Here is a 15,439-nt window from a genome sequence, read left to right as displayed (position 1 = left end):
AATATCGCAAAGAGGTGGGGGGGGGGGGGGTAAGACAGAGGGGCGGTCCAGTGCATGTCATCATGCACCTCTGAACCCCCAGCATGGTTTTACTTTCCTGCGATATCAAACTATTGGCCGCATGCTGCTCCATACTGCTCATCCATTTCATGTTTAGTTTTCCATTATCCGGCATAGTAGACGTGTATGCCGTTGTCCAGATTGTTTTATAATTTCCCATGACACAACATTCCTGCCTATGTATAAAAAGAGTGCAATTAATAGAAATTTATCAACACCAATTTGAAAATAAAGCGAACGTAGTTGATACTTAGTGTCATTTTAACGATCTGGGGGATTATGAATGCGCATTGTTAACAATCCCTAAATTGGTAATACTAATACCAGTTAAGATACTCAGGGTAATACCCAAATGATCGCTTATTCATCAGACTGCGATAAGTAAATGGATTATAGTTTTTACATTTCATTTTCAATTAAGTAATCCGGTGCATGCATAATTCCCGAGTAACTTTGTTATGTGCATGGCCTGTCACAATGGAAATGTTGGAAGCATTAAACAGGTGAATTTATCATGGCAGAAGTTATTCAATCACACGTGAGAAAAATTTCATTTTCCTCTGATATTTCGGATCTTCCTCCAACCGATGACATCGATGAAAGAATTGCGAAAATTAAGGAGGCTATTCAAAAGTCGGAAATTAAACGACAAATTCGGCAGGATAATTTTCGGATACGATTCGAAAAGTGCGTGGAAAGAATTGATAATCTAGAGGAAAAACAAGTGGAACGATTGGAAAAGGAGGGAATCATAATATCTTTGGAAAAAGTAAAAGCAGAAGCGTCCATCTTGGTCCAAAAGCAAAAGGAAATCGACAGTAAACGGAGTCGAAAAGTTTACGAACGACAAATTCGTGAAATACAAACTCCACAAAATAATGAGAGTCCTTCACAAACAGAGGTTAATGAATGGCCTCAGAATGCAACAGAGGAAAATGTGGGCAAATCAAAGAATGTAAAAACCGCGGAAACTATCGAGAGTGAAAAGTTTGTGTCTAGTGTCACAGAGGAACTTGCAAAATTGAACTTACTCGCCAAACCTAAGAAAACTAAATCTGTAGCAAATAGAAAAGACGCGAAAAACAAAGAATCGAAGGTCCTACCGGACCTCAAAGATGAAAAACCGCTTCGTGTCGGCGGACGGCGAGGGTCACTACAGCAAGACGCGACGGACATGGCCAAAATTCTCCAGAGAAGAGGATCGCTTACCATGCCATCGCCATTAAATGGCAACGGGGGCGGACGAAGAAAGTCCATTACGATGGAAACTCAAGACAAAAAGTACTTAGAACGGCGGCGTTCTTCGCTCCGGACGCCTCCCGAGTGGCTGCAAAAGACGCCAGCAACCGTGCCCGTAAATACGAAAAACCAACCTGGAAAGGAGAAGAAAAAGCGTCGATAATTCACATTTTACAACAAAATGCTTTATCAGCAATTCGATTTGCGTTTTGCAATATCAATCGTGAACCAAAGGATGATAGCTCATAAGTGTGTGAATGGATACTGTATACAGGGTTATTTTCGCCCCGAGTTAATTTCGCCCTTTTTCACTTACAAACGTTTTTGCCCCGTCTTAGATACGCTTGTGTACTAAAGAGATAACTTTGAACTTTGAAATTCACACAGGTTTTAAATCGCCTGCTGACAACGAGGTCGAAAGGGGCAAAAATAAAACGGGTGCGAACATTTCACTGTTTAAAGTAGGTAATAACCAAGGAGAGTTATCAAAATTCACTTCAAAAGTGCACCGCCATTCTAATAGTTGTGTATAGTGTATTTGTCATAATGAAGTTTCCATTACGAAAGTGTTTAAGACTTATATTAAGTTACAATCTCATTAAAAATTGAAAATTTGTTAAAAAACTTTCTACTAAAGGAATAAAAAATAAATGCTAGAGTTGTCCCGCTTAGTACATGTACTTGCAAAGATAAAGTTTATGTTTACCTGGTATGCATTTGAGCATCACTTAATGAGCATGCGTGGGTCTAGAAATTACATCCAGGGGAAGTTCGAAGAGATAATTTTGTTTTTAAGGAGGGGGGGGGGGGGGGGGGGGTTCCAAAGCTTATTTTTGGTAATATTATCATATAAATTTTAAAATTCAAATTTTCCGAGGGAAGGGGGTACTCTAGATCCACAGATGATGAGTACTGTTGATTTATCTAAATTCGAGGGAAGGGGACATTTTTTGTGCATTGTCAATTTTTAAAGGGTTTCTTTGGGTGAACTTTCATGAATATGTTCTAATGGAAATAAATAAAGACAGTATTTCATGATTCGATTGAGATGTTAATTCGTCGGTAAAGGCTACCATGAAATCTAGAAAAATAATGTCCGTTCGAGTTTTATTGATTTCGAACTGTACATATATCATATCTCTACTTTTTAAATATCGCTGGAATTATGAAATTCTGTGTATAACTGAAGCGAATAAAACAATTTTGATTGATATAAATAACTTCATCGAATATGTCTTTCAAAATTATTATGAGGCTGATATAAGCTGTATGTAGTCAATCAAATGAACTTTTGCACTAAATTTTTAGAGAGTTGTCTGTCCTTCATAAAAAAATAAAAACATCATCTTCTAAATATATATAGGGTAATTTATGAAAATTTTGACATTTTTTAAGAAAGGAAAAGCTTATGTAACTTTTCCGAGGAGGTTAGTAAGAAAATAACATTGGAAACTTTTCACAGTGACGTGTTAAAAACCAGTTCTGTCGGTTCTGTTTAACATGAAGAAACCAGAATAAGAGAGTTTGATACACATGTACTTTCAGTGTAAAACCTTACAAGTGTTTTGAAAATTTAAAACATTTTATTCAAAAAGCTTTCACTTGAAACCAAACCGTTATTATTAAAGAATTGGGTGACTGAAACATTTGTAGAGCTGCACAAGAATTTTTCCAATTTTATAATCAATATGATAATTGGTTTAACTTAAATGTAGAATATTTAATTGATACAGTCATTTGTTTATAAATATACTTGGGAGAAATGTCATTAGGATGATGACATCTTAAGTACAGAAAGGTCAAATTAAATTTCCTCTTTTTAACCCGGAGGAAGGAACATTGGTGCGTCTTTTTCTTTCTTTTATTTTGTTTTTAAATTGAGTTTCTTCTGTATAGACTTCAATCATATACCGAATTCTGAAGAATTAAATATATGTGTATAATATCTTGCCTACTACTAGGCAATTAGCATTATTTTTTAATACCGATCCTTGCAACTAGCAACGTATAGAAAAATGCACCAAAATACTGTTCAACAACGTACATTTATATAACGCCATTACATACACAAGGACGATTTATAGCTCTATTGTACATAAAACAGACCCTGCATGGCAAGATCAGCATCTATAGACGAAATGTCAAATTAATTCGAAATAACATCAGAGTGCACTGCCAAGTTTAGGATAAAGGATATACATATCAATTTATTCTTCTGACCTAGCGTAAAACAATACGACAGTTTGATGTTATCTTAAACGCAATCATCGGGTCATTAGCCGGCGATATCCTGCCAAGTACGTGATACACCATTTTCCGGTAGGTGAGTTTCGTTATCAGGATTTCCAAAACAATGCGTTTGTTTTGGCGATTAGATATACAATATTATTACGGTTAAACTGGGTCAATAGTTTTTCATAACATTTTTTTAAACGACGGCTTAATTAAAACAATGCATGCAACGTGGTTGCGCCAATTTATTAGTAATTTGAAACACAATTGGTTTCAGCTGGCTTGTCACTCGTGATATCATAATCGTTAAGACAAATGTAACTAAATCATCTATGAAAAATATGTTCCAAAAAAATTCTTGACGCTCAGTAATAACAATAGTAATGTTAACTGGAATATTTTAGAATAACCAGCAAGCACTATTTTAAAAAATACGAATTTGTGAAAATATACTTAAAAATCACGGAAAAATACATATTGAAATCACGTCGTACACAATGAAACATTCTCTCTCTCTTTCTCTCTCTCTCTCTCTCTCTCTCTCTCTCTCTCTCTCTCTCTCTCTCTCATGCAGCCAGCGCAAGTGGAATGAGGAAAAAGAAAGTGATAGCCGATGTTGACCCTAGAAAAAAGAGAAAGAAGAAGTAGTCCAGAACCCTAGCAGCCACTTTCCACGTAATGTATAGGGTATCATCCCGGTTCTTAAGTTCGTCATCGTCATCATCTTCCTCCTCTTCATCATCAGGATTTATCTCTTTAAGAGTGTCTTCGGGACAGCACAACTTTTTGCATTTATCACATTTGATGAATGCAATGATGTGGCGCAGGTATTTCGGGACTTCTGACTCCTCGTGCTGGTGATGAACTCGGAGAACAAAGATGGTCACAATGGTGGACACAGCGCTCAGACACAACATCAGGGTCAGGAAGTAACAGAGCATGGACATGGGCTCGGACGCTTTCGGAAGGTTATCAGCGACCATTGAAAGGAAGACAGCAAACGTCAGAAAGGCCGTTATGGCGTATCCGACGCGTTCACCCGAGTCTGCTGGCAGCAGAAACACCAGCCCATTCAGGAGACTGAGGATAAGGATAGGGATGATCATGTTGACTATAAAGTAACCGGGTTTCCTCTCCAGGTTCAGAACAAAGTTGATATAGACAGAGTTGTCTTTCACTTCTTTAGCAACCAATGTGCTGCCAATGGTCCACTCCACGTTTTCTTGATAGTGAGTCAAGTCTACAGACATGTCGGGGGTGATGAAATCGATCTATATTGAACCCCAAAAAAAACATCCTTAATGCAATTATTATATTATTATTATATACATATAAACGAAAAACTGCTATAAACGGCACGCCACTATCAAATTGGTTTGTGTTCGTTATACGGCGCAATTTTACTTGTTTGATTTATCTAGCATATAAAAAACAAGGAAAGAGATAAAGCACAAACCTGGTCTATGGTATAGCCCCACGGATTGAAAGTTATATTACAGGACTGTTTGTCAAAGGGGTAGTAGGTAATGTCAATGGAACACGCTGTCTTTGATACAATTCCCACCTGCCACTCGTGGTTGCCGTCGTTATCTATACGGATCCGGTAACTCTTGTCTCCGAGCTCCTTGAGAGATTCCACTGAGTTGGAGAGGACAATGGTGGGCTTCCACAACTGGTCCTGAGGGAGAAGCATCCTCAACATATTACTCTCGGTGAGTGTCCACCTCAAAAGTTCGTTTTCCCACTTTGCTGTCAAATACGCCACCATCTCGATTTCTCCCGCCACTTCATTGAAGTCCGTAATGGCGATGAGGAAAAAAGATAACTCCACTGTGATGTTGTCATTCTGGTTGGTGCGAGGGAAAACTTTCTTGTTGTACGTACTATACGGGGCCTGTCCCAGCCAAGTTTTGAAATCAGAAGGACCTGGATTAGTTTGGCCGTTCACAGCAGGCAACAGGCAAAAGATGCTGATTACGGTTCCTGCAAACACTAACCCCAGCATCTTGCTTCACTGTTTTCCTTTAATGCTTTTCTTCTTTATTCAAACGACGCCCGGGATTATGGTTCTATTTGCACATGCGCAATTTAAACGTTTTAATTAGATAATGAACCCAGAGACCAGAGACCAAAGAACAATCGGGACAATCTCAAATAAATTAAATGTCCTCTATTTATGCCCAATGAACATGAAAAAAACTTCAGTTTGTCTGACGTAGAATATCTTCTTTTCACAAAACGTTTAAACATAATTTTTTTTTTAGATAATATAGAATTAAGTTAGATATTTGATATAAGATTAGAATTCCAAATTAAATCATAACATACAATCCTCTGCGTTGTTTAGTTAATATATATCTAAAAAATGAGAATGTTTAAATTTTTAAAACTTGAAAGAAAATGTTGATTGGGTTGCTTTTGAAACCATTTTCAATTGTATGAGGAGTCCTTACTGATGACCCAATTACTAGCACATTTGAAACTGATTTCTCTGAAACTAATATTTACATTTTTTAGTGTCTTTGTATGTGATAGCAGTACGAATCGATTTTGTATTTACAGTCCAATAAATTCAAATGGCGTATCATTGGAGCACAAGCGGGGTTTGCAATATTAAAAGAACTAGAAATCACATAAACAGTCAGTGTACCGATATTTAAAATTTTTATAAATATAAGTAATAAGGAATCATTCTTTGAATACCATTTCGGTCGGAGCGTGGTCAAACCTATAATGAATTCGAAGCCCTTCGGTATTTCAAGATTTGATGTAACGTTAACTTATGCGTTTCTGTTCCATTCAAAACATTAAAAACATATACATGTATAAAGTATACATGTATAAAGTCAAAATTGAAATGTCTAGGTTCATTTTTTAAAATATGAAATCTACATTCCCCTCTCCGGTCTCCAGTGCGAAGCCCCGTGGTATTCTGATAAAGTATTAGATATAATGTACTCAACACTGGTGTACTACAGACTCTAAGTAATGGGTGTCCACCAGTTCGATTTTTGTGTAATGTACCGGCCGCGGTATTCGGAACACTTAACAATTTCTTTTGATACTGGTATAAGGAAAAGTTTCGAAATATTCCGAATAAAATCATGAATATTTATTGAAGTCTTTTTTAATTAACTGTACAAATTCATCTATTATCGTATAATATAAATTGGCTACGTCACAATACAGTGAGATTTGGTTTACACGTATTTGGTTTTAATTTGTTTGGTACATGAAGAACGAAAATAATATTATTTGAACTTTTTTTTTTTTTTTGTAATTTATTTTTGTATCGCTTCATTCGGTAGTAATTTTTAACAGTTAGATTATACCATCGAGGGGGTCAGCAAGATTCCAGTGCCCAAAGAGCAAGCCTATTTCTCTCGGCTTCGCCTTGGGAAATAGTTTTGTTCTTTTGGAACTTGGGTGTTGTTGACTCCTTCAATGGTATATACATGTACATTTTAAAACTTTATATTGTAACCACAGACATCCGACAAGAAAATGTTTCTTTTTATAACACGATTAAAAGATATTTATATATTTTTTTAACGCCAGACACCTGTAATAGTTACACATGACTTATTCAAAGTTATTTCGGCTAAGTTTATGGCAATTGAATTTAGAAAAACATAGCGTGGAAATTTGACTGTGCTTAATATTTTCCCAAAGCCTTTTTTTTTTGGCTGTAAAATAAAGCCAACTTTTATAACCATTATTATTTTAATACGGTTCACATTTTTGATTAATTAGTTTTTTGTAGATCATATTTATATCAAATTATTTTTATATTATATCGAAGATAAAAACGAATGTATTTATCAAGGTAATTAATCAATCTTCATTGCCATTCTGTATGATGGGCAAGTTTAATAGCAACAACAGCTTATAAAAGTAAGTGTTAATGGCGAATGTACTTTAAGTGTATATGGTGTGTTGGTGTGTGTAATTATTTCTTATCTGAATTAATTTCATATGCATGTGTATTCACAATTTTCGGAGATTTGTTTATGAAAATGATTTGAATGCAAGCTGTGTCATTACAGATCCCTTCAAAATTGAATGGAAAGAAGCCGGGTTCATAATTTTATTGAACATTTAACATTCATTAAAAATAACCAAAAAATGTGGCGTCTGTAGAAAGTTAAAAATTATCAAATTATAAAGTTAATTCGATGTTTCCGTCGCAAGCGGTACCAAGAAGAATGCAGCAATAACACAGGTACCGAGAACGAACAGCCCGAAAAAGAACATGTCTAGCGTCTTCCCAACTTTCCGCCACGTAATATGAAGTGTGTCGTCCTCTTCTTCTTTCGTTTCCTCAGAAGATGTCTCCGACTTATTGTCATCAAAACCCTTCTTGACCGGAAGTGCGTTTTCGTCAAAATCGTCATCATCGGAGTCGTCGTCGGCACCGACCGAGTTTTTACTCTTTTTAGAGGAGCAACACCACTTCTTGAACTTTTCAAAATTCAGGAAAGAAACCACGTGTCTGAGCCACCTCGGGACAACTGTGTCCTCGTCTTGGTGATAAACTCTGAGCGTCATGATCGTAATAACACAGGACAGGGCACTCAAAACCAACATCAGCGTCAGAAAGTAGCACAGGAGGGACATGGGCTCGGCAGCCCGCGGTAAGTTCGCAGACACCATAGTCAGAAACACGGCAAAAGTAAGGAAAGCTGTAATCGCGAACCCGACCCTTTCCCCGGAGTCCACAGGCAATATAAAAACCATGCCGTTGAGAAGCCCGAGAATTAGAATAGGGATTACGATATTGATAACAAAGTAGCCAGGCCGCCTCTTCATAACGATTGTAAAATGTAAGAAAGACGTACTGCTGACGGATTTTGTTTCGATTGTAGAATTGGAAAGTTCCCATTGGACGTTCTCCATGTAATGCGTCAGGTCGATTGAATCTTGATTAGACGTCAGGTAAATCTAAAACAATAATAACCAAATAAGGGAAGAATGTCTTAGTTTTAGTCGTTCGTTTACAAGTATTACCACTCTCAAATGTTCCATACAAACATATACAAACTACTGTTAAGATAAGAAAGATGAAAGGATGCAATTCCTATAAAGCTACATGTAACAACTGATTTAAATGCATCTATGTAATCTAGTAGAATTATTACATGTAAATATACTTCTTGGGTATATCTCAAAAGTTATTATTGCACAGAAATTTCTAGATTTACAGTATAATGACATATTACCTGGTTATCAGTGAATCCCCATGGATTCAGGGTGACTTTACAGGTTTGTATGTCAAAGGGATAGTACGAAACATCTACAGCACACGCCGTCTTTGCCACAATTCCTACTGTCCACTCACAGTCTCCATTGTTCTCAATTCGCACCGGGTAACTAGGATGACCAACCTCAAAAAGTGAGGTCACGGAGTTGGCAACTACCAAAGATGGAAGCCAGAAATTGTCCTGCGGCAAAGTGATGACAGGGATGTCGGTAGAATTCCACGTCAAGAGCTCGGTATTCCAGTTAACCTTCATATAACCCACTGTATCCATCTGTCCGGAAATCTCGTCAAAGCCCGTAATGGCGATGAGATAATACTTGATGGTGACTGTAACATTTTCAGTCTGAATAAGTCGAGGGAAAATACGTCTATTATAGGACTTGAAAGGTTCGGCTTGTAGCCACGTTCTGAATTTCTCCGGGGTGTTGGCGGAAACAAAGCAAAGAAAACTCACGGCAATTAGGACAGAAAGCCATTTGTCCGCCATGCTGTAATACACTTGTGTTCAAGATGTCGGCATAATTAAGGATTTGCTTACGAACGACCAGTGGCTCAACGTTTTGGCAAATGAGCTCTTTAGTCTGTCATTTAATCAAGTGTTCATCTTGATATAAAGGCGTTCAGATTCAACCAGATAGGTTTGAGATTTTTAAACCTCTTTGGTCATGCGATGGGCATTGTGTAAGGAACAATGAGATATCGAAGACCCCAATAATTAATTAGCTAGTAAGTTAAATGATTAAAAATATACATGCTTCTTTTAAAATCTCCCCGAGTTGCGAAAGACGAAATATATCAGTAGATGTTGTATATAGTGAATTATCTGTTGATTCTACCTATTTCCGTAATAGTTTTGACTTCTACTTCTTAAAAAAAGATTATTTGAAGTCTTCCTTGTCCCAGATTAAACATAATTTAACATACTTCACGAGATTATCATGTTTATGATAGGTAGACCGTCAAAATTGATACATGTTGTAATCTTTAAACCTACATGCAATATTTTAGCTTTTCATATATACTTGCGTGAATTTTAAACATGTAAGATTCAACCCCACAATACATATGTACTCTGTAAAGCAAAAATTCATCAATCAATTTTCTAAGACGAAGAAAGATAATTATCATAAATTGGTTATTATTCTCTAATATCTTCAAAAGAATGAATTTGCATTGAAGTATCATACATGTATACCGTTTGTGGTTTTTATATTGATTTTTTTTATGTAGGTTTTGTTTGTTTAACAACAATAAACGATCGGGGATATGATTTTTGAAGGCCTACTCTCTCCACTCTAAAGTGTACGAATCACGCAGCTTATCTAAATTGACCAGAATTTTTCATATTTACACTTAGATTTATATAATAGAATAAAACACACTTGACAAATAGAGGATAATGGATGCTCAACTAATTATTGTAAATTCCTAATTAAACGCGAGGAATTTAAATCCGCGTAAAATCGCGAGAAGCATCCCTCGCATATTTTAAAACCTCGCAATTATTTTCTGAGAGTTCTTAACTAAAGGAAATTTGGATAAATGTTCCGCGTTGGCGATTTTATAATCTCGCGATTTCATTCATAACAGCGGGATCGCGTAATATAAGGAATTAACAGTAACCATAATATTTACCTCACATTTTAGTAATATATATCATATTAAATTTAGAATATTGTAATTAGTTTAAACATTGCTATCGTATTATTTCCTTGTACAGAGCTCTTCTTGTTTTAACAGGGGTTCAGTTTGGTCTAAAAATGGTCACGGTCATCCAGCAGATTTAAAGCACTCGAGAGTAATACACTCTCTTTAGTCTAAAGGTCTAGTGTTTCACATGACATGGTCATCGAAAGATTGCTGCAAATATTATTGCATTTTTGATTTTGGACTTGCTAAAAAGCAAGTTATAAATTAAACAACCTTAACAATGGCGTGATGATATTTCTTAACTGTGAACACACGCCTCATTCGATGTCTTCTTTTATCGATTGATTTACTGAATTGACATTATGATTGGAGAACAGCCCTGTTTTTGCATATTCGTAAGATTTGTAAAAGAAATCACTCTGATTTTATGATTATAATATTTATTAATATGACAGAAAATATATCAGGTGAATTAAATATCGCTTTTTAAAATTTGTGTGGATGAAATAAAAAATACAATTTTAACATATGTACAAATTGAAATCAGTAATACATATATAGACCTGCTTCACATTCTGGATGTAGCAAGGGGAGTTAGGAAGGCCACTGAAGCCATGACAATCATGAAAAGGAACGTACAAATACACACGACATCGATGGCGGCGCCTACTTCAGACCATTCCATCTCTTCTTCTTCATCAGATTCGCTGTCGCTCGAAAAGTCATCATCGCTTACATCTTCAATTTCCTCCATCGTTGTCGGAGAAACTCTGTTCTTCGGCAATGTTTGTTCTTTCAGTTTGGCCCACCTTCCTTTGGAATTGTCCGTGTCGACCTTTATAACTCTGTTCTTTGGCGTTGGTGGTCTTTTAGTGGCCGTTTCTTCTTCAGCTTCGTTCTTTTCATTCTTCTTTGAGCAGCAGCAACGACAGTAAGCAATGCCAATTGCTCGTATTACCCACCTCGGCACAGGGTCCTCGGTGTCGCGGATATAAGCACGAAGGGACATTATAGTCACGAAGCAAATGAATGCACTGATCATTAACATGGTTATCATGAAGTAGGCAAAGATAGACATCGGGCTCGATGTTTTCGGAAGGTTGTCTGAAACGATAGTAACATATACGGCGAAAGTCAGAAAAGCTGTGACAGAGTAACCGACCCGCTCACCGGAATCTGCAGGGAGGATGAAAACTACCACGTTTAGCAGAGAAAGAAGTTCAATTGGTAGCACGAGGTATATAAGAAAGAAATTAGGCTTTCTTGCCAACTGTAACGTGTATTTGGCAAAACTAGAATTACCAATAACCTCATGAGAGACAGCGGAAGACTTGATTTCCCATATATCGCTTCCTTGAAACTTGGATGTGTCTACCTGGTTTGATGTCAGGTTAAAGTCGATTTCCTCAGGGTGGTATCCCCACGGCGTGAAATCGACGGTACACTGTTGGATGTCCCAGGGATAGTTGGATACATCCACATTGCAAGCAGTCTGTGTCACAATTCCCGGGAACCACTCCATATCTGCCTTGGCTCCGGAGTCTAGTACATGAATCCGCACATAATAGTTAGGATCTCCTATAGCATTCAAAGCGGTTACGGAATTGAAAACCGTAATTGGGGGTTTCCAGACTTCATCCTGGGGTATAAGGACATTTGAGAATGAATAACTCGGAGGAGTCGAAGCAGCAGCAACCTCGTAATCGTCAAGGACAATATCATCTGTCCACTTAATACTGAGAGTCCCGACTAGTTCAAGGTGACCTGCCACTTCATCAAAATCACTCAGGGATATAATGCTCAATTTCATGTCCACGTAGACCGTAGTAGATAAATCGTCCCTAGGAAATATTTCCTTAGAGTAGTTGGACGAACTGATGTTGGTGAAGGTATCATTGATCCAAGTCCACACGTGGTCGGCCGTGAGACAATGGCCACCAGTAACAAAAGAGGCAAGGATGAAGACTTGTAGAAGAGCGCTCATATCCGACACTTTCGGTACACGCTGTATGACGACTAATATTGAAAAATAAGAAACGTGTTCATGTATCGTAAATCATTATAATTCAACTTTTATACAATGAAAGCGTTGAAAACATACGATATACTTTCTTTTGTGTATGATAAGCAATTGTTTTTTTAAATATCTTTGAAACGGTCTTTGGTTTCTTTTTTCAGGTGCATTTTTCCTGATATAGAATAGCAGTAGAGCAAAAACGATTCATAATTGTGTGTGTGCGTGTGTTTTTAAATTTTTATTTCATTTTGTATAGCCTATAAGTATTTACAAAGTGAATTAAACATTCTATGTAATAGTTAACTATTTGTGTAGATGATCATTCATTTTTTTCTTATCTTCAATCGTCAGAGATAAAAAAAATTGAAATAATTACATTACATATTTATATATATTAGATTATGATTAATCTGCAGATTTGCAGATTCAGAGGAAGGCAAAGGGGTCGGATCTTACTGCCCCTAAAAAATTTAAATTTCTTAAATTCACATTGGCATTAATAAATAATTCTTGATCCGCAAATGATTTAAGTTGAAAGGCGATGTCTTTAAAGGTAGAATCAATCTCTCTCTCTCTCTCTCTCTCTCTCTCTCTCTCTCTCTCTCTCTCTCTCTCTCTCTCTCTCTCTCTGTACTCAGTCTGATGTTACTCTCATAATTAATACGACATGTCGGTTTCAATACTCTCTCTCGTTGCTGTACAAATTCAAATAAAAATATCTCCACAACAAGAAATAACAAGATCAACTTTAATACCATTGATAACGAAGTAATCAGTTCACATACTGTATATATACAAGCTGCAGTCTTCATTCATAGGTAAAAAAAAATAACAGAATTTGAAAATACAGTTACAAAAACATACAATACACACATGTACAGGAGTCATACATTCTCATATACAAGCAATAGCCAAAAAAAATACATTTATGCAATAGACGTATCAAGCTTCATGAACAGAGGAACTAAGAAGTACCCCGACACAGCAAGAGTTCCGGAAGCAAACAACAAGAAGAAAATTTTGTCCAGCGTTTTACCGACCACCAACCACGAGACACCGAATCTATACTTCTCAATGTCATCTTCATCATCATCATCTTCATCAGTGACTTCGCCGGCAGCCGCTGGATCCCTCCCATCGTCTTCCAGCGGTGTTTTTTCGAACGTCTGATGACGCCGCAATCCCATCCGACGGTAGCGCTTACGGCAGACACGGCACGTGATAAAAGCAACAATATACACAAGTATGGTGGGTATCTTTTCGTTGGGATCGTAGATGGAGACCTGGATCGTAAATATGGCGATTAGAGTAGTGACGCTACTCACGGACAACATGGCGGCCACGTAGTAACTCATTATCGATAGAGGGCTAGATACCGGAAGTTCTGAGGAAAGAATGGTCAAATACACAGCGAATGTGAGGAAAACATTGGTTGCAAAGCCAACTCGCTCACCGGAGTCAATAGGAAGAACAAAGCAGAGACTGTTCAACATCCCTAACAAGATGACTGGGACCATCATGTTGACGATGAAAAATACAGGTCTACGTTTGAGTGTCAAGTGGTAACTGATGATGGAGCGATTTGCGGCCACTGAAAGTTCTTGCGTCGACTCAAGTACGGCCCACTCTTCATTTTCAATGAAATCTTCCAGGTTGATATTCTCTTCGTCCGTAATAATGGATACTTCACTGTTTGAATACCCCCAAGGAGTGAACGAAATCGTGCAATATTGAGTGTCAAAAGGATAGTCAGTTGCCACCACTGTACAGCCAGTTTTGGTCACCACGCCAATCTCCCACTGAATATAACCATTGGTGAGGGTAACGGTCACTTCGTAGCCAGAATGTCCGACAGGAGTTAGCGATTCCACGGAGTTGAACACGGTAATTGGCGGGAGCCAGATGTCATCCTGTGCAATGTTTATTGCTTCCAGAACGTGTCTTTGTGGTACGTATTTTTCAATAACGAAGTGGTCAAACCAAGCCATTTTCAGACGGCCTATCACGCTAAGCGTTCCTCCGACTTCATCAAACTCTGGAATCGAATATAAAGCGAATTTCATGTTGACTTTGATAGTAGCGAGCTGGTCTTCATGGGGGAATACTAAATTGCTGTATTCGTTGTTGTGTGTGAACAAGTCTTCAAAGAGCAACTTTACGTGACCCAAATTAGGTTTCTGTATGGCCTGACAGATAGAACACGTCGGCACTGTTGAATTTGTATTGACCACCGTAACCCAAACCAGGAGGAAAAGTAATCCACACACAAATCTGTTCTGTCCCATCTTTATTTTTACGAGCAAAAATATAACTTTTTGTCAATCCTCTTGCTTTACTTCGTAGAGGCCGCCATTACTGGTTCTGATTCTAATTGTTTAAAGTTAAATCCCTCAGAAAACCTTAGATAAAGTTTGAAGACGTCTCGAACGTGATGTCCAACAGCCAGTTTAACAGATGGCAAGATAAGGTTTAAAATTAATTGTGTTCTGTTGTGTTATTTTTAATTGTAAAGTCATTATTGGGATTTGTCTCTAACACCCTTTAAATCTTTGGAAGCAGTTCTTGTCACGAACGATATTAATCAATCTGTCCCAAGCCTCCCTTGGAGACAAAGAACAATAGCGTATATCATTCCAGGCTAAGTAGCTTAATTGCTTCATTTTAAACATTAATTGAGCGATGAATTCAAGATTATGTTAACATCAAGAAAAGGTTCGGTTAAAAAGGACTTTAAAACAAGGAATATAATAAGGTCTCTTTAAAATACCCTGTTCTTGGTTAACCTAGCTACCGATTTAAAAGAACTAGTGTTCTAAATTTTATTTTACGTATCGTGATAATTGTTTCAAATCAAAGATGACTGATATATTTAGAAACAAAAATTATTTGTCCAGAAACTTTATATCAATCGGAGAGAGAGAGAGAGAGAGAGAGAGAGAGAGAGAGAGTTTAAAATTGAAAATTTATTTTTATATAAGTAA

General features: G+C 37.1%; 2 protein-coding genes across 2 annotated transcripts; both read right to left on the bottom strand.

The window, feature by feature from the left end:
• Positions 1-3,486: 3,486 nt before the first annotated feature.
• On the bottom strand, positions 3,487-9,387 carry LOC128166951 (acetylcholine receptor subunit alpha-like). The gene is made up of 4 exons (XM_052832427.1): positions 8,751-9,387; positions 7,729-8,472; positions 4,988-5,209; positions 3,487-4,802 (listed from the first exon to the last, which is right to left on the bottom strand). The coding sequence occupies exons 1-4, from the start codon at positions 9,276-9,278 to the stop codon at positions 4,098-4,100; spliced, it is 2,199 nt and encodes a 732-aa protein (XP_052688387.1). The 5' UTR covers positions 9,279-9,387; the 3' UTR covers positions 3,487-4,097.
• A 1,501-nt stretch (positions 9,388-10,888) lies between these two features.
• On the bottom strand, positions 10,889-14,933 carry LOC128166950 (uncharacterized). Its single transcript, XM_052832426.1, has 2 exons — positions 13,424-14,933; positions 10,889-12,080 (listed from the first exon to the last, which is right to left on the bottom strand). Exons 1-2 carry the CDS (start codon positions 14,741-14,743, stop codon positions 11,010-11,012), a joined length of 2,391 nt encoding a protein of 796 aa, XP_052688386.1. The 5' UTR covers positions 14,744-14,933; the 3' UTR covers positions 10,889-11,009.
• Between the last annotated feature and the right edge of the window lie 506 nt (positions 14,934-15,439).

Source organism: Crassostrea angulata, chromosome 10, assembly GCF_025612915.1.
Source record: "Crassostrea angulata isolate pt1a10 chromosome 10, ASM2561291v2, whole genome shotgun sequence".
NCBI classification, from domain to species: domain Eukaryota; kingdom Metazoa; phylum Mollusca; class Bivalvia; order Ostreida; family Ostreidae; genus Magallana; species Magallana angulata.
Note: the sequence above shows the minus strand (reverse complement) of the source record. Positions and strands in the feature narration are given on the sequence as shown.